Genomic DNA, 20621 nt, shown 5'->3' with positions numbered 1-20621 from the left:
AATGAAAAGTAACTGACAATAGTTTATCAAAACAATATGCTTTTTTTCAAATGCAATTAATTTCCGTTCACTTTTGACAATTAGCCACGTTGATGTTTTGGCAAGCACATCAAACGACGATATTGGTCCAAACTGTAGCAATGAACGACCGACCAGGTACGCTTCCACCTTTTTGAAGTATTCTTGTTGGGCATGAAAAAATTAATCAACGACAACGACAAAGACCTTTTGGATAAATTTCGATATGTTAATAAGAAATTAAGCACACATTTACTCATTTTCTGGTGGTTGTATATTATTTTGTCATTCAGTTTTGTCATTTCATACAGAATTTCCAATAAAAACAGTTGCATAAAAATTAAACATAAATACCTAATATAATTTTCCATAACATAAATTATCACAAAAAAAGTTTTTAAATTACATGATTCCTGGTATACTTCACTACAAAAATCGAGTATGATAAAGATGAACTAAAGGATGGAACTATCAATAGTACCTAGTAGTGCTGACAGGGAACTTAATGCAAATGTTTACTTTTATATTCTTTCTTTTAATTTCAATTAAATTTAAACTATCTGTCTGATTTTGATTTGTTTTATTTTGTAACGTTTTTATCCCATTCACGAGATATCATATGCATCAAAATGAATTTACATGTATCTCTTCCCTTATTTGTATCCATCATTTGCTATACAAATACAAATAGTTGCTCATGTTTTGTATAACCTACTATAAATAATGATTTGATTTAGACTTTTATAAAGCATAATGAAATATTAAATGTATTTTCATAGGTACATACATACAGCGACACACTCACATACAGTACTTTGAAGGAGCTCCTAGGCCCAACTTTTAGTTATAGGTTATTTTTGTGTCTATACAAAACAATAGCTTACAGTTAGTTTTTTTCGCAGTGTTTAAAATAGATATCCAATGGTGACAAGCAAAGTAACTCCAAGCGTACTTTACCTGTCGGTCTTTCGTGTTATTATTTTGCACTTTACTCCACAACAGATAGAGGGTCAAATACTAGGTTCACAGAAACTAATTTTCGGTTTTGTTTGTTTGCAGTCTCAGCTTGTGTGGGATTTATGTTATGCTACATCATTGGTTTATAGCGTTTAATTAATCTTACCGTTCAACTGATTTTCTTGTCAGGTATATCACACCAATTTATAAAACAACAAAGGTCTTATATCCTTGATCGTACATTGCCCCTACTTGCATAGCAGTCCCATATTGTTAGCAATTCCTATCAATATGGGACTGTTATACTAAGGTTGCCAGAATTTTTTTCACTACCATCCGGGCCTAGCAATTCCGGGCATTTTTTCAAAAAAACCTGGCAAAATCCGGGCATGGATTTTAATTTTTCAAATCCAAAAACCGGGCAAAAACCGGGCAAAATTTAGGTGTTATTATATATAAAAGCAAAGAAAAAATGCAAAAAAAAACGAAATTAATATTTTATTATTGTAATGGCAGACTTCCAACAACTTTTTGGATTACTTAAATATTTAAAGGTTTATAGAAGTAAATCAGCGAAATTATTTGAAACAACCGTTGAAAATGTCCATACCGATAATCGATTTTACTGAAACGTACTCAAAAACTTTGTTTTTTTTTTGGTTTCTTTATTAAAATTGTTAAAAAATCCGGGCAATATCCGGACTTTTTTCACAATATCCGGGCAACCGGGCCGGACCGGACTTTCTCGAAATTTTGCATCAAATATCCGGGCAAACCCGGATAAAACCGGGCAATCTGGCAAGCTTATGTTATACGAATAAGAGCAGCATAGATCTCCTGTAGGTTTTCCAAACCCTCCTCTACATTGAACTTTCTCTTCTCTTAACGAAAAGATGGGATTCTTTCGTTGCATTCTGAATGTTCAACTCATCTACATCTTAAATTTCGGTTGATATGTTACAATTTTTACAAAATAAATTTTCCATTGTCGTTTTACAATACAAATTCGGGTTACCTTCATCAAAAGAACGAAGAGTGGGATTGTTACTGAGATCGCACATTTGATTATTTATTGCGGATTCAATCTTTGTTTTGCCATGCTTCTTAATAAATTCCCTTAACACTCAAAAATCTATCTTTTCGGCAACCGAAGCATTCCTAGCGAAAGATTATCAACTTGCAGCTATATTCTCCGGCATCTCTTTCAGCTTTTGGCACCAATTTTTGATGTCCACATCTTTGTTTGTGAATTGTTGATAGTTATTATTTGAAGTGTTCTCGGTTGTTCTCAAATGTAAGCCGTTGGAACTATTATCGTCGATAGAGTGTTCTTTCTCTTGTTTCACCAAGGCAGTCGGAGGACCATCGTAGCTGCCGGATAAGGACCGTTCACGGGTTTGTTCGCCTGAATAAGGTGAGTAATCGTCTGCCGTATCCATCATCGATGCTGGAGAATGTGATAATCCGAAGCGGCTATTGTTAATCGCACCACCGGAACTATTTCCTGAGACGTTCGAATCTTGCGGCGGAGTTTGCGTACGTGATTCATCCCCTGAGTTACCGACAGAGTTGCCAAACATATCACGGATCTTGTGAGTGAGCATGTGCTGTTTCATATTTCCCTGTAAAACGAGCAAATATTCTCCGTCAAAAAGCAGTCGAAATGCTTGCAATCATCAAAATTTTCATCTACCGTTTTAGTTAGTCGAATTATCTAATGATTAATATGGTCAATCAGTTACCGAGAGTAGAAACAAACAAACAGATAATTTGTTATGTAAAAAATCATTCCAACTTAGATATAAAATTAGCATGACTACGTTTTTCATACAGCGATTCGCACTCGTCAACTGAAGTGAAAGGGAAAGCAATGCCATCCTAAAGTGGATGAGCAAAAAAAATACAACTGCACTAGATACTTGTCTATGCTATTCAATTAGTTCAATTTGCATTGGGTTAAAGGTATAGGCTCTCAGCTTAAGTATTTTGTATTATTAATAGAATAGCAAATCATCGAATGTTTAAGGTTTATTTAGCGCTGCTGCAAGCAAATTAAAAGATAAAAAATCGATTGAAAACATGTTGAAATTAAAATAAAGCATTATGTCAATAGCACTTGCATCGAGTTTAATTGTGTTAAAATGTCAATGAGCGCAGGCATGAGGAAATCAATGACAAAAAATGCTCAACGCATCAACTGCAAAGCTATCGTTATCGTATAAGATATAGCGAGAATTTGGTTCTATTTTTAACAAATTACAGAAAATTTGGTATTGTACTCGTTTGGTACGTTGTCTCAAGCCATGGTTTTTTTTTTCAGCGCATTTCTGCATTACTCATCATGTGAAAAGAAATTCAAACCTTTTCAATCGATCCTTATGTTTTTCTTCTTGAAAGTGTTTTTCAGAAAAAAAGATCGTTTCTCATTTTTGAATGAACGATGAGAAATTGGTCGATAAATAACTGGGTTTGATTTATGAAATTAATTTTCAAATAAGCCATACAAAAAACACTCAGTCAAAGATGCTTTCCACTTGCTTTCTACGTAATTAAGGATTTTTACTCTACCAATCAGGGGACTCAAATAAAGAATACAAAGAAAACCAAACTATAATCACAGTGAAGAAAACACAGATAAATTTGGAATTTTGAATACCACAGAGTCAAGTTTAGAGGAAACTAATAAATCACTTATACAAAATAGGAGGGCGATGAAAAACCGGGAAATTAATAATCAAATTTTTACCTTTGTAGAAAATCCTCGATCGCAGATTGTACATTTGAATGGGCGCTCCTTCGTATGGCTTCGGTAATGAATTTCAAGCGCGGAATTACAAGCAAAAGTTTTAAAGCAAATATTACAAGTTGTTGTGTTTCCACGTACGCCTACAATTAATCAAATTTTCTGTAATAGAGATCTATTGTTCTGAAAATATATGTAAAGTCTACTTCTAAGGTGATCACTTACCAAACAATCCGAACGGCGGCATATTGGAACCAGGAGGCACGATAGGAACACTTCCAAGAAATGGAGGTCGATTGATGAACGGTGGAAACTGTGGCATTCCAAGAAAGGGAGGTCCATAGGGAAATGCGACAGCTGCAGCACTAGCAGCGGCCGCTCTACCCAGAACGCCTAGCTGTTCGTTTCCTGTTGTGGGTGGCGTGGACATGGGTGATCTGTTCGATAACATCGACGAAACCGATCCGATGGGGCTCGATGGCCGCAATCGTTTAGCCTCTGATGAGTTTGGACTTGCAGAGGCCGAATCGCGAGAGAAATCCTCACTCGGTAATGACCGCACTGATAGGCGCTGCAGATTCATTGCACGTAAGTCCTCTACCTGGCTCTCGATGGCTGGCGATGTCAGGCCCGATTTAACTTTCGATTTATCGTCCATCGTCGGCACCTTGGGGGACGATTTTCCTTCACTAGTTTCCTGATCATTTTCCTCGTCCGAATGTTCCAGCATTCTTTTGTTTTGATTCTGATGAGGGAACTCGCCTAACCGCAATCCGAAAGGATTAAGGCGCATATCATGTCCTTCAAACTCTTTTATTTCCGCCGCTTTGATTTGATCGGGTGTCAAGTCGGTCATTTCACCGGTGTGCAGACGGATGTGCTGCTGAAGGACGAATATGTTGGAAAATTTCTGATGACACACCGGACACTGATGGAGCGTTCGCATCGGGGGTTTTATCCTGTGTACACTCATGTGGGTCTTAAGATTACCTTTGGTTGTGAATGACCGACCGCAAATTTTACAACGGAACGGACGCTCTCCGGTATGAACCCGGTAATGCATTTGAAGTGCACTTCGGCAGGATAAAACTTTTTTGCAGACCAAACACTGATTTGGTTCAGTATTTTTGTTATCTAAATTATCTACCAATTCCTGGAGTTTTGAGGTTTCCGAGGATATTTCAATGAAGTTTTCCCACGAACTGTCATTACTGTCTGGCCTCGGTAAATGAGCTGAGTAAAATGATGGATCTAGTACCGTATCTTGGTAGAGCGATCCGGATGACGAACTTGATGGAGGTGAAACAGATGGTACCGTCGCTAGATTTTCAACAGAATTATTTTTCAATTTGAGAGGAAAATCTTTCTCACTGGTAGTGCTATTATTCAGTTCTTTTTCCTGCTCGGCTTCTTCCTTGTCGGCGGCCTTCGGTACAGTTTTCGAAGATTTTTCCGACAGATCCAAGGATTCCTCCATCGGTTCCTGTTTAATGCAGTGAGGTGATTCATGAATCACTACTTCGGGTGATAATCGCATCTCTGGCGTAGGTTCTCTTGGTGGATCCGGTTTTCGCACCTGAGATAAATCTACAGGATTTCGCGATGGTTCACTAATAGCATTGTTGAACATTTCTAGGGGAGGCCTAGGCATGTAGAAATCCGAGAAGAAGCCTCTTGGTGGAAATGGCCTCGAGTCTAGAGGAGAAAATTGTGGTGGAGGTGGACCGGGAGGGGCTATTGAACCAGGGGCAGGTTGCGATTGGTGTTGTTGTTGCTGCTGCTGTTGCTCTTTAAGAGCTTCTTGCGGAATCAGTGGAGGGAAATATTTGTCCAAATGCTCAGGCACTGGATTTGGATTCATTGGTATGTGAGGATATTTGTCCGAATGTCGCTGAAAATGTACCTTCAGATTGCCTTTAGTGGTAAATCGACTCCCGCAAATATTGCACTTGTAAGGTCTTTCTCCGGTATGTGATCGTATGTGGATCTGTAACGAAGAGTCGGATCCGAAAATTTTGCCACAATACCGACAACGGTGCTTGAATAGGGCAGCATCACTTCGACCATTGGGCGATGATTTATCATTAGCAAACGCAAGCTCATCCAGTAAATTGTTGGATAGAATGCCTTGAGAGGCTGAGTTTAGGACTTCTTGTGCTTTTTTCTCCAACATTGCTAACGAATTTGGTTCACCCATCATTAAAGGGGCATGATCGGTAATGATATTTGCTGCCAGGGATGAAAAGTTCGAGTCCTGATATGGTAAAATTTCATCCTTATCAGACGTTCCGCTTCGAGCGGTGGATGATATCGAAGGTGTGGTATGGCTCGAATTCGCACTACTAACCGCCACCGAAGATGGTAGCGTGACTGAACTGTCTAACATCGGTCGTTTGTCGACGAATGAATCGGCAAGTTTAGGTTTCCTAGTAGGGAAGGAACAGGAACAAGGAGGACAGAAGAAGAAAAACGAAATTTGAATCTTTCTCGTGCATCCGTACAGGTGAACACATGATTTTGTTTTTTTTAACTTACAAATTATTCCAGTATAAGTATTTTTAGATATTGAATAACTATTGAACTGGCATCGAATTGTCGAAACAAAAGAAAACTTACCTCAGTTCTTCCTCTGGAACGGGATGGATGATTGGACGATTTTCTGCGTTGGCCGCAGCTGCAGCCGCTGCTGCTGCGACTGCTGCCATTTGATAACTCTTACTATACGCATCCTCAATGCCTTCCTCTTCTATATCGTCCTCTTCCTCTTGCCGTTCAGGCTTCCTCAAATCCTGCGGTTCAGCTCTTTTACTCTGCTCATTATTGTTGTTATTATTGTTATTATTATTATGATGGTTGAATAACGAGTGATTACTGGAATCACTAAGTGACTCTTCCTTAGTCGTCTGTTTTCTCACTAACTGTGACTGTAAATGTTGTATCAACTGGAACTGCAAGAACTGTTGCTGCTGTAGAGTGAACAAGGCCGATTGTAATATAGCCAGGTTCTTCACCATGGCTTCATTATCCATATTGTTCGCCAACGCATTTGCAGTGAATTGAGCAATTGCATTCTGGAAGGCCTGTATGGACATTTGTCCCGGTGGTGGGAAGAATGCTGCCGGGTTAAAATCATTTGGCAATGTTGATTGCACACCAATTGGACTCTTGGCAGCAGCTGCAGCAGCGGCCGCAGCAATTGCAACCGCAGCCGCAGCCGTCGATCTTGGTGCCGACGGTTCATCAGTGGCCGATCCGTGGCCGGGCGTAGAACTGCGGTCGTGATGAAAATCAACCTTCTTGTCGGCATCCTCGGATCGACCTCCCTCCTCATCATTGTTATCTTCATCACTTAAATTATCCTCGTTATGCACAATCTCATCACGATTATGCTCTTGATGTCGCGTCACAAGATGATGATGGTGATCGTTCAACTTTTCCCGCTTGTCACAATCCTTCTCGGCGAATTCTTCCGACATTTTCGTAAGCAGTTTCACCGATGGCTCTTTCATATCTGCATCAGGCGAGGGAAAGAAAAACGAAAATTTGCGTTAGTCCTCGAGGCTGTGAGCAAATTTTTGTTTGCTTATTTGAATGGTATGAACAACGGACAGCATCATTAAGTTCAATCTTTTAAAAAATGACGCCGCTATTAATAATTAGAGATGATTATTTTTGAACAATCAGAATACACGTTTAATACATTCATGTAAAGAATAAGAAGGACAGCGGCTTGTTGTATTGAGTACAGGATCAATATTCTTAAAAATATTTGTATTTTTTAGACAATAAGCTCACTGATGTTATTAAATGGACTTTATTTTAATCCCCAATCATCACTCAACTGGCAGTTATCGACGATTAAAATATGCGTTCAATATGCGAGTGAGTATGGACCTGTTAAGCTCGATTGGTAAATAAACCATTATAGCATCCTACATAACCTAATACACGACTTGGATCGGTCACAATGCGATCTCTCAAGCCACAGTTGGAGCGTCCGATCAGTTTTCCACGCGCACGGCTTCTTCTCGGACGCTCAAACCCAAGATACCTATGTAAGTTGTTGAGTTGAGCCGAATGGACAAAACTGGTTTTCTTCTTCAGCGTGATGATGTGTATAAATTAACAGCACATGTCTGGGCACAGGCGCGCGCGCAACCCTCCTGAATATAGGTACACTAAAACCACTCGACTCAGTGCTTGTTGTATTTGTACGCGAGGACTTATAATCTTACATTAATAAGAGCTCGAATAAAAATCGCCAAAAGGAGAGATGCGTGCCTGTCTATATGGGAAGACTTCAAAAAGGAGCTCCGAAAAGATGAAAGCATAAAAACTGAAGATGATATAGAAACTTTAGAACATGATCGAACGACGTGCGGTAAATATTCAACCTCGAGCCAAAGAGATTTTCATACGCGAAGACGAAGACAACCTGGGCTGGTAATTGCGACCAGTGATTGCGTTACAACGAGATTTAAGCGAAGAAAAAAATATAAAAGTAACAACATGCATGGCTAAAAGTACGATAAGAGAAGAGTGTATGAATGCGAAAATGCAGAAAACTCGTCTCAATCGGAATGTCGAACGACCATCAATGGTTGCCGTTTTGGCGTTTTTGTATGGCAGTGGTGTGATCGCAAAACGGGTAAAAATCAAAATGGTTTCCAATTTTTTTTATTCTTCATACATTTTAGCCTGTCATATTGAAGATTGATCATGCGTATGTGCATATGGACACAAAAAGGAGTTCTCAAACTCCTATTTGTAGCAATGACTTTTGTCAGGATTCCGAGTAGGTTTTAAACTTTTACATGGCAAGGGGTTCCAAACTTGAATATGCTTTACGGAATCAAATAAGAGTCACGCTTGAAATCATGCAATTTTGATACATAAAATTTGCATGGTTTACTCTTATAATGCTAATGTTCGACTTTATTAACTCATTGCGCGGATCAAATGTGTAATATACTCAGAAGCATAACTCAAATGTAATATAGTTTATAATGAAACTTGTTTCTAAAGAATTGAACGCAACACTTAACTTAACCTTTTTTTTAAAAAAAAAACATTGTGGCGAAAAAATTAAATTTACATTTTATTAAAAAGGAAATTAAACATATTGAGATTGAAAAATTTACGTGTAAGAAGATATTTTTTCATACGAACACAAACACATACAGGATCTCAATGAAACTTAACGTTTTCTCGAAGAGATTCCTTTTTACTTAATTCTTATCGTACCTCTTCCGAAAATATGATGGCTAGCATCTTACAAATGCTAAAACCACCCACAGAAAGTGTACTATGTATGCCGTTGCCGGGATTCAATCTCATGACCGTTTGTTTAGAAGATTTGAAGGCTATTCTCTGTGTCACTGGCTGCGTGAGTTAATCACCGTGAGTTGTATTGTAAGTTAATTTAACGGCCTTATCGGTGAATGTTATGTTTTTTTTAGTGAGAACATTTTAAGAATTGAAAATTACAGGCAGCGAGGATAATATGAAATATATTGAAAATGTGCAAAAAACGAATTATGAGAAGAATTTTTATCACACACTAACTTTTTGTCCAGCATAGAACAACTATGTTAGATAGGCTACCTTAACAAACACAGTTGTTAATAAAACTGGTCGGCCAAAAAAGTATTAAATGATTTTACGCAAAGTTTGAGTTCAGTGCAACAGTTAGGTTATGGGACTTTTTGAACCAAAAAGTCTCTTTTTCCATACCAATACAAATTTTGATTTTTTTTTTTGCTACAGCCCATTTCAAATCCTAGAGCCACCCTAATTTGCACAGTTTTTATTGGGTTCTAACGGAACCCAAAACCATTTGATACTTTTCAGCTCGATTCTGACCAGTCTAATAAAAACTGTGTTAGTTCAGGTAATGTCAACTCTATCTTGCATTAACCATACTGGAAAAAAATCAGTATGTAATGAAATTGCTTTTCATAATTTGTTTTTGGCTAATTTTCAGCATCTTTTATCTTTTTCTAATCTTCTATCCGTCTGTTTTCGTCCCATTCTAAAAATGCTCTTACTAAAATAATACAACATTCACCGATAAGGCCGTTAAATTGACTTACTATAAAACTCACGGTGATTAATTATCTTCATACATATAATTTTTTTTTTAACTTTTTTTAATCTCAATATGTTCAAAATCGTTTTGGATAATTTTTTTATGAAAACTATTGCTTGTGTGATATTCGCTGATGCTTAAACATTTGAAGCAATTAAACAATTTTCTGTTACACTTTGTTACGTGCTCGACTTTCCACGTTACGACCGATTTCCATATGTCTCATTAATCAAGTCAAGTATATTTTACTGAAGCACCAAACAACTTGACCCATAGCAGCTACTTAAATACTTTATAAATTTGATGTGTCAAAAAATTAACCTCAATTGCAGGGCTGAAATTATGCATTCACTCGTTGACTTCTCGTGGCTTCTTAAGTGCCATATATGACTCCACCCCGATATTTTTGTCACTGTCACAGTGTCAAAAAAAACGAACGCTCAGTAATAATAACAATAAAACTGCTACTCTTAAAAGACAATACTGATGGTAGCTTGAGTGCTTTGGCTGGTCGGATTGATGTATTTACTTTTAACAAGTATGCCAAATTTATGCATATGAAGAGTCGACGTGTGTGGATAACGAAATCAACAGAGCCTATACACATATTTGCCTAAAATTTTATTAGAAAATTTGATACTGCTTCAGCCATTCACGTATATTGTCGAAATTCTTAGATTTTTAAGGACTCAAGCACGAGAATATCCGAATTTCTCCACCTAATTTTTCCTTAAAGATAAATTCAAGATTCCGTCGGTTGTTTTCTTTTTTGTTACGAAAAAAAAGAAAATGCAAAAATGATCCATTCTATACCTGAGGAACTGGAACGTGTTGTAATTGTCCGAATATTTGAGGCATAATGGAAAAAAATGCATACATATCTACTGCTTTCATGAAATAACTTCAAAAATGAGCATCCGACCTGCGTATTCCAATTGCGAATTGTTTATGTTTCCTGTAGAACGCGACCAAGACGTTAATCTCCTTTTTTGTAATAAATTTTGCAAGGCAAAACACAATTTCACAGTTTCAAGATATAACGGCAATGTATCCTTGAAAAATCTGCATTTTTGTATGGAAATTATGTTGTTTGCTGATCACGCACAATTTTGGAGGTTTTGTTTCATAAAAAAAACACGGCACCTCACGGTTTCCCTCATTATTAGAGGTTGTTCGCTGGTCCAGGTTCGACTGTATTCGATACTAGCTAAAACACAGTATCTGGATTAAAAGGAAATCATCGATTAGCTTGATAATTCTCAGAGGAACAACATTTTTAGTGCCTATGTCTCAATAGCTGATTTAGGAAGATTTTGGCGTTCTAAATTCAAAACATTTGTCAGACTTTGTCTATAACCACTTTTGGTGATATGGCGGGTTTTTTTTTTTAAATATCAAAGATTCAATTTGGTTTAAGGGGGGGGGGGGGGGGGAGCTAGGGTCTAAAGGGTATAAAAAAAAACATCATTTTCACGATTTTTTTCTAGAGCTTTCGTTTAAACAAATATTTTCAAAATTTTTGCATTATACAAAGCATTGTTAAAAGAACATTTAGTAATTTTTTCGTAGAAAAATATTGAAAAATGAGCCGGTGACGGAGCACTTTCGAGGATGCCTTTTAGAAAACAGGATTTGCGGTGGACACTGTATCTCAGCACAGAATCATCTGAAGTCAAAAAATCAGAGCAAAATATTTTTAATAGATGTTTTTCTGGACCCCAACGTTTTTATTTAACTTAAAAAAAAATTTATGAAAATTTTGTGGCTGTTTGAAGTAAAAACTACGATTTTTCACGAAAAAATCCGTCATTTTTCACCTGTAAAATCTCCCCAAAGTAAAAAAAAAACGAAAAAGAAAAACGTTGGGGTCTGGTATTTTATATGTAGAAAATATGTTCCAAATTTGAAAAGAATCGGATAAGTAGTTTTCAAATGACGATGTCCACGGACTTTAAAAATGTGCTTTCGAGAAAAACGCGTTTGAAGTTTCTGCTCTTGCTTTCTTGCAGTATTAGATAGGAGGAGATAAAGGCCTATAATTTCTACAGTTTTGCTTCAATTGACTTGAAAATTTGACACAACATTCTTGAAACGTTTTACAATAAGAAAATAAAAAAATAAAAAAAAACGATTTTTTGAAAGTGCTAGACCCTACACCCCCCCCCCCCCCCGGTCTCCGGAAGAGTTGATTGTTGAGTCGTAACCTTTATTTTCAAAATTTTGATAGAGTTCTATAGCTATGTAAAAAAAGTGCAAAAATGTGTTTTATGTGATTTCAAAGTAGTCGAAGATTCCTTTGAATTCAGCTACAGTATTTGAAAGACCCAAATACTAGTATTTCACTAGCTACTTGCTAGCAAGTAGCTAGTGAAATACTAGTATTTGGGTCTTTCAAATACTGTAGCTGAATTCAAAGGAATCTTCGACTACTTTGAAATCATAGTTTCATTCAGCTAAGAGGTTCTTCAAACCTTTGATTATTAGTGTTTTATGTGTTTAATAACCTATTTCAAAAGTTTTCCCGAAATCCAGAACTGATAGAAAAAAAAGTAAATGAATAATTGCAATCAGCGCCCCAAACTAAGTCAAAATAAGCTCTTATATTCTTTAAATCTAGGAAGTTTTTAATTTTTTGCCATGAGTTAATGGCTTCTAGATACTGTGTTATTAAGAACAAGTATTTTTCATTATGTTATCCAAAAGATTTCAATTTTCTTTCTCCATACTCTCTATTCTATTCTATTCATTAAAACATCAAGCCCCACAGGAATTTCACTCACTCATTAGGCGTCAAATATTCATTGATATCTGCAACATTTTTAGTTTAATATAATTGATCTTGTGCATTGGAAACTTCCCTTGTTTATTGAAGTATACATTTTTTTGATAGAAAAAAAAACAAAATTGTATATAACGAAGCCTTTTAACTATCTTTTTGCATCTTAATTTTACTTTTATTGGTTTAATTTTTGGTGTTCAAAAAACTCTTTCGGTAATTAATTAGCTACAAATCAAAATTGGCAAAGAAACCTTTATATTTAAAAAAAACAGGAACGGTATCCGAATACCAATATAACTAGAGTATTTTTCAGTTGAAACAGTTTGCACAAAAACTAACTGTAGCCAAAGAAAAGGATTATTTTAATCCTCAATAAATATAAAATGCGAATTTTGAGTAATAAACATAAAAGTTTTGAAAACATTATATGTTGTAACGAACTAATTCTCAGGTATTATTGTCATAGAATTGTACACGCATTAACATGATTGGATTAATGAAATATAAGTAACATTTATTTTATTTATGTATTCACATGGTTTTCTGTCTCACGACATAACCTGATGAACAATATTCCTCCTGTCGTAGAGCAGATTTTTACCACAAAATATGTAATCGGGAAAAATAACCCAAATGGGTTAAACATCGCATAAATCAAGGAAGAATGACTATAATGGGTTATATTCCAATAAAAAAGGAAAAAAAATAATGTACATAGCATATTCATATCAAATATCAAGTCTATGTAGCCAAATTGCGCTAAACAAAGCTGAAAAAATTTAATATGTATCAACATGTTTTATGTTGCTTAAACCGACGATAAAGTTGTTCCGATATTCATTTAAATTCATACGTGCAACGTTAAAAGAAAGCGTTATCGAATTCTCACCAATAAAAATCGTTTCCGCGCATAACACGTAAGAAAAAATCAACTTGTTTTTCGGCTCATTTCGCTAGTCAATGAGTCGCACTATTTCCGCATCATATTTCTAGATACATTGAATTTGAAAAAATTCAATTTACTTCAATTAACTGTCGAGAGTTTAAAAAAAACCCATCGTAAAGATTGAGACCCCTATTGCGAGAAAATGTCTGACGTCGATAATTTTTTCGGTGGATTTTTCGTGTTTTGTTGCCACCGCATAACGCGAACAAACAAATTTCCTAGGCACAGGATACAAATATTACCATTCCTTACATGTGTTTTCCATAGAAAACAAACCATTCTAACATTGTGTACAGTTTTTTTGAAAAAATATTCTCAATGTATGGACATTAGATCGCTACAAGCTTTGCATGGAAATTTAAAATTTATAAATTTTGGAAGCGATTAATTGAGCCCTAAAAAATAATTTTAATTTTGTATGGATAATTGAATGGTGAAACGAAATTATCCATCCAAAAATCACAGATGCATCGAAAGTTTTTTTAAATAACTTTGGATTTTAAATATTCCCTAAATCCAATTGTGCGTTTTATGTGAATTAACCACAAACCTTAATTGTACCCCAGAAAAGATGGAAGAAGTAATAAAATTTCAAAAGGTTTTTTTGTGTTAGCCATTTCGATTGCTAATTTAAAAGCTGTTTAACCGTAGGATAAAAATTATAACCCGTGGAAAACTGCTTTGTATAGCCAATGAGCTTGTTGATTTATATAACCTTGTCAAAAACATTTCATGATTATTTTTACAGCTGCCATTTTTAAATACTTTCGAATAGATTTTGATGTTTAATTTTAAAACAGTTATTACTTTTTTATGAAATACTATAGTTCATTTCAAATTTTACACAGATTCTTAGTGATTCAAAAGGTATAGAAAAACATATGGGAACAGAAAGTCATTTTTGCAGCGGTCTTATGTATATAAATATATGTATAATGTTTTTCGGTACTAAAAAGGATAGGTGTGGTAGAAGGATATTTCCGGTGTGCTCAGTATATCTTCACCCTTTCAAGATTGGCTTTTTCAAAAAACTCATTAACCAGATCTGATTTTTGGTTCTTGTATATCATTTCATTCATTTAAAATGAAAAAGAATATCAATATCAATTGATTTAATGAGATTGAAAAAAAATGATGATGATATTTTGTTTGTCAAAATGTTCCATAAGCTTATGTTGAATCAATTGATTGACATAAAAATCATATCACCTTGAACATTTTTCTGTAATTTCAAAACAACATATATGCTGTTGTTCCAATAGTTTTATTGATATGCATTAGTTTTAGTTCATCGTTGAAGAGCGTAGATATTGAATCAAATCAATCGAATGTCCTGTTAATTCAACCACGGTATACCGTGGTTGAATTAAAAGGAATCTTTCGATTGCTTTGATTCAGTTAAATCATTCAACCAAGTAGGCTCACAACACAACAGAGCGTAGAAGCTGCTAATTTCAGTCCGAAAGGTTTAGATTTTTCAACAAATCTTGATTTCAAAGTAGTCGATGAATGCGGGAATTCATCGACTTCTTTGAAATCATACTTTCATTCAGCCAAGAGGTTCTTCAAACCTTCTTTTTGAATATAAGTAACAAATCTTGTTTATTAGATACAAATAAGTAGCGTATGTCTTAAAAATCACTATCATTAGCACGATTCGCAGTCAACTATACCTACGTTATTGATGTTAAGTTATTTATCAAACTTCTTTAATGCGTACTAATTGCTACCTTTATTTTTTGCGTTTGCTTAAACACATCTAATATTGTGCATTTTTATGATTTTAATCACCAATGATGATCTGCCCTTATAAGCACCCGATCAGGAGAGCATATAAAAATAATCGCTCAAACATATCCCAACTAGGGCTTGAGGTATAGTTCAGTTGGCAAGTCAGATGCTTCCTGAGCCGATGTTTGCGTGTTCGAGCCCAAGAGTAAACACGGAACACAGTTGTACCGGATAAATTTTTCAATATTTGTTCACCGAATGCAACGTTGATAAAAAGTCGCGAATGTAATAGATATGGTAAAACGATTATAATCCAAACAAAAAAAAATCTCATCTTGAAATTTATCCTATCCAGTTATTTTAAATATTTGTACTCAAAGTTTGCGATTTGAAGTTTCTTCAATCTGGATTGAATCCTATTTCGATTGATGTACCTGATTCTGAATGAATTCATTTTTAACGTTGTTTAAAATTTATTCCAGATTGATATAACATATTATAATTCAATCTTAGTCTGATATGCCTACATCTGTTCATGAAACACGGACATCGAAGTCAACAGTCCAAACCGGAATACAATTGGTTTTAAAAATTGGATAAATATTTGAGTTGGACGCCCTTTAAGCGAATGATGCGGCTCATTGGCATTCTCCTAGAAATTATTATAGCTCACATATCTTGATAAGTTATATTTGTATAGCTATTGTTCCAAATTATTAAGCTACGATCGTACAGATTTTTGATATATTACAAGATATCCTAAGTCCACCTTGTATGGTATAACATTATGCCGTCGGTGTTCTTTTGGTTATTTACGGTGTCTTTCACCGAGTTTTGATACGATGATCACTAATAAAAGATCCAAAATTCAATTACCTTCGTCATCATTTGGATCATCCTTAACTTTTGAGTATCCAACAGAGTCGACCTGAATCATTTCTGCTCACAATGTCCGGCACAGTGTTGCCTCGATGCACTTTTATTGATTGAACTTCTAACACTCTTTTGACATATTTATTGCTGTCAAAAACTTATTCCTTAACATGATAGCTTTTTTCCCACTGATTGAAAGCTGTTATTTTTCCTTGGATTATTCTCTAATCACTTATTTTCCGAAACCATAGCACCGGTACCCAGCAAAATCTGTACACAGTGTGTTTTATCGCCAGCTCACATCCTCAATCACTTCCGAATAAGCGTGCAAAACACATAACGGTTCGACGATCCACTGCACACTAAATCGCCATTATTAACATTATTAGAATAGAGTCGTTGGCAATGCTTATGCGTTGTGTTTAGAGTTAGGTACATAGATGGGTGATGTGCGATGATGGTCACCAGGAGTGAATATAGAAGTTGAAAAAAATCACTCGCTGACGTTTGTGGTTACCGACCACATCATTCAACAATCAACGCGCTACTGCTGATTAAACTATATGCTAAGCAACCTATCTCTGGTCGATAAGTCAAAATCGATCGAATTCGTGACAGATACATAGAAGGCTATGGGAGGCTGAACCGAAAGAGAGGGAGTGAGAGCATATGCCCGCTTTGTGTATGATGGACGAGCCGATAAAAGCACAAATAGTTTTACACTTCACCCGTGTGTTCACTGCCGTTCCAATCTCTGTGGCCGGGAAATCTGTTCCTCTATTTCCACCTTATTTTTCAACAGTTAGTTGGTGGTATTGTTTTTCTTTTCTACTTTCGTGACATCGAAATCTCTCGTAAGTAGTAAAAATATGCTCTCCCGCAGCTATCGAACAATACACACTAGACGGGTCGTTCCAAACGAAGATCGCGTTTCCGTAAACTACAAAACATCACTAAACAAACGTTCACATAGTATCGACAAAGGAACCAATTACTTGCACCGGACGACGATAGCGCAAAGACTGCTCTGATCTCAGCTCTTCTGCTACCAACACACCAGCCTACTACGTTCGAATCCATCTGAATATGCTTCATCCCCACCCAAATTCAATTCCATCCCCTCCATTGATTGTAGCGACTGACTTTTCGTTTGTATGCTACAGCACACTTCGATCCATGCTATGCTTGGAAAACTCACCAATACTATTCCGTACACCTCGTCTTGTACGCTCGCCCAGACGAAGAATTAAGAGGAAATGAGAAAAACTCCCCTCAAGGTTTCGCTGTGTTAGATGCGAAATGCAACATCAACTGAACACTAGTAAGTTACAGCAGAAGAAATTTTATGTAGCGCATTTTCCGATCCATTCTCTGTTAGACGGTGAAAAACTACCGTCAAGTTTGTCTGTGTCTTCCGTATGACCCTCGTCGGTGTTTGGCTTTTACACGTATAGGACAATGGCATACACGAATCATAAATATACTTATGGAAAACCCCAAGAGCAAAAGTATTCTTACAAATCCACCAGAAGACCATCGCCACCACCCCCGTCTTTAGTCCTAGTCAGTCGTCGTCGCCGTTGTTCATAAAGCATAAACATAAAAAATAATCAACGACACCCACTTCCTCACAACAACTTGGTCGCGAACATGGCTTCGCAGGATTTCAGCTTGGGGTATCGGGTCGGGAGGCATATGTTGTCGAAATGGTCTGATACGGAGGAACCCATAACAGAAAAGGACAAAGTCCGGTGGATTCTCGTAATTTTTCTTCACAGGCCACAAACGAACCTGAAGGGAAACGCGAGCAGTCTTCCAAGGTGCACCAATAACCAATACACAGCGCCACCGTCAGATTTCATACATTGCAGTCGACCTTTACGATTATTACCTCACGACGAGTGAACGAGAGTGAGTACGAGCGATGCTAACTTCTTGAATGTATGCGTTCAGCTGAGTAACAGAAAGAGGGAGAGAAGCAAAAGATATCATAAACAATTTATCATTATGACAGAAGGTGGAGTCATTTTGATAATTTTGCTTTATTATTAATATACACTTGGTAAAAAGGAGGAACTTCGGAGAGGTATCAGTGTGTAAGTGAGTTTGAGAATGCGCGTTTGCAATAAAAAAATACCTAAAGCTTAGTTCTTTTAGAAATGGGACAGTTACGAATGCCTGTATCTAAAAAACCATTCGTTTGAACGAAATACTTTCTATGAAGAAAAAGAAGGCAATGTTATTATCTTTCATGAAAAAATTTGAAAAAAAATATTTACCGTTTTTTGTTAAAGAAATTTCTACTTTACTCTTGGTATATCCCATTGGCCGGCGCACACTTTTTTCAGTCATGGTATTGATCAGTTTCTCCAACTTATACTTCGTAAAATCTATATTTTAGGTAGCTTCACCCTCCTTCTTCAATTTCTGATACTTTTTGGTCCAATACTTCTCTGGAAACTGGAAACTGGAAGCATTTTAGTGGATAGAGTGGTTTCGAAATGATCAAATTTTATTATTTTTGACCACATTTTTGAACGTTTTTTCTTCGGTACCTGTTTTTCAGCTTAAGAGTTTTGGAACTATCAAAAAATGGTTGTTTGAGGTTGGATTTCAATGAGTCATCACTAGGCAACACTTTCAGCTTATCGGAGAAAATTGTTTTGGACATTTCAGCGATCTACCCTTAGTTTTTCGTTTATTGAAAATTAAAAATGCTGATATGAGACTTGACTTCCTTGATGATCCTTAACCGTTGTTGCCGATCATGTGCTTCTCTCCAATGCTTGATTTTAACTTTGTGGACATTATTGATAGTGTTTGCATACTTATCCACCACAAAAACTCAGTAATTCTTTGAATAATCAACGGTGTTGTCAGCTATCAATTTGATAATGACGTATTTTCAAGGAAACTGTGCAAAATTATTTTTTTCTTTTTTTCTTGCATCGTACATATCTCAAAAACACGTGAATTTTAAATTTTGAAAAAAATAGGGCGAATAGTACTTTTTACAGGCAACAAAATGCTGTCAAAATTTTCAATATCCAATAACTAGTTAACGAGCTATTAGCAAATGAAAGTGTCCCATTTCTAAAAGAACTAAGCTTTACATGTAAATAGTGATCAACAACGAAAGGGGTTGATCATTGGGGGTTGAGAATAGTTTTAAAAATTATAATATCTCCGTTGATTGGAAGATTCAAGATGTATGTAATTGTGGTTCGAGTGAAATAATTAAAGATTTTATGCATCTGAGCTGCTTACCTACCTGTCTTGAATTTGTTAGAATATTTGTCTACTGGAATCCTAGAGTTTTACACCCATTACCGAGATAGGAATCGAAAAGAATTCTAAATTTTCGATTTTAAGGGTAGTGTCAGCATACGTGGAGTAAATAAAGTACAACAAATACAACCATTTTCACATCAAATGATTGATAGTTTAATTTTTCTGCTAACGTTTCAACCATTATTATTCTTGGGCTCACTATTAAATAACTCATCTGTGATACTGAGCGAGAATTGGCTGTTGCCGAAATGCGTCATAAATAACCGTTGAAACGACAGCAGGATACTCAAATGGATCTCCGATGCTCCACAAACACGATCGACCGTTATTGAGGCAGACGACGAGCGAGTTATAAAATGGACGTATAAAAACTGGAATAACCGAGAATGTGAAATATAATATTTCCTTTTTATTTCACGTCAAAATTTGATACAGCGAGGGAACCAAGAGAATTATGTGTGTCATTGTAGAGTTCAACAGATTTTTATTCAATTGGCACCATCATTGTGGTTGGGATAGTATTTTTGAGCGTTCACCATCTTGATGTCTTGCTGTTATAATGATCACACCATGTCTTTAAATCCTTTTTATATATGTTCGATCTGATTTATCAAAAGAAGAATTTATAATCAGTCAATTTGAGACAACGCAGATCAAAAACAGATTTCTTTATCTTTTCCAATGAGATTATTGTTAAATTATAAACACTGTTTAACTCACATCATCAAATGATGAATGCTTGTCCATGCAGAAGTGGCTATAATTGGATCATCTTATATTTAAAAATGGAGGCGTAAATATGTACGTACACGAACTACTCTTGCAGGGCTCATCCGATTTGCATGCATTTTTGTTGTTGTTGTGTTCATTTTCGCGCTGTTATTGTGGAATTTGATGATTGATTTCTAGTTTTTACTTGTATCAAATAAAAGCCATGGCAACCAATTTCCCAAAAAATTTATTTATTCAAACAACCCAGGGTAGGAAGCCGCCAAAAGCAATCAAGGCTTACTGATGCTCATCAATGTTCAATACATGCAGATAAAAACCAAAATATGAGCGCTATTCACCAAAGCAGCTTTGCCTACCAGCGACACGTCGCGACGTTGAAAATCATAACGACGCATCGCCAAATTCCTAGGAGACTTGAAGCATGCGTTTGGTGGCCTAAGGAAAATTAACAGTAGGTAAATAA

The 20621-nt window shown here is 36.1% G+C and overlaps 1 protein-coding gene across 3 annotated transcripts; it reads right to left on the bottom strand.

Annotated features, from left to right (window-relative positions):
• Positions 1 to 286: 286 nt before the first annotated feature.
• Positions 287 to 17145, bottom strand: LOC129747384 (homeotic protein spalt-major-like). Of its 3 annotated transcripts, none has more exons than XM_055741572.1 (5): positions 16139 to 17145; positions 6335 to 7229; positions 3944 to 6144; positions 3722 to 3861; positions 287 to 2597 (listed from the first exon to the last, which is right to left on the bottom strand). In XM_055741572.1, the coding sequence occupies exons 1-5, from the start codon at positions 16197 to 16199 to the stop codon at positions 2148 to 2150; spliced, it is 3747 nt and encodes a 1248-aa protein (XP_055597547.1). In that variant the 5' UTR covers positions 16200 to 17145; the 3' UTR covers positions 287 to 2147. The 3 variants fall into 3 exon arrangements, 2 of the variants coding, with proteins under 2 accessions (XP_055597547.1, XP_055597548.1); XR_008737499.1 differs by having other exon boundaries at positions 2460 to 2597; positions 3722 to 3880; XM_055741573.1 differs by lacking the exon at positions 3722 to 3861 and having other exon boundaries at positions 2415 to 2597.
• Positions 17146 to 20621: the final 3476 nt, after the last annotated feature.

The sequence above is a fragment of the Uranotaenia lowii genome, chromosome 2, assembly GCF_029784155.1.
Source record: "Uranotaenia lowii strain MFRU-FL chromosome 2, ASM2978415v1, whole genome shotgun sequence".
Taxonomy (NCBI): domain Eukaryota; kingdom Metazoa; phylum Arthropoda; class Insecta; order Diptera; family Culicidae; genus Uranotaenia; species Uranotaenia lowii.
Note: the sequence above shows the minus strand (reverse complement) of the source record. Positions and strands in the feature narration are given on the sequence as shown.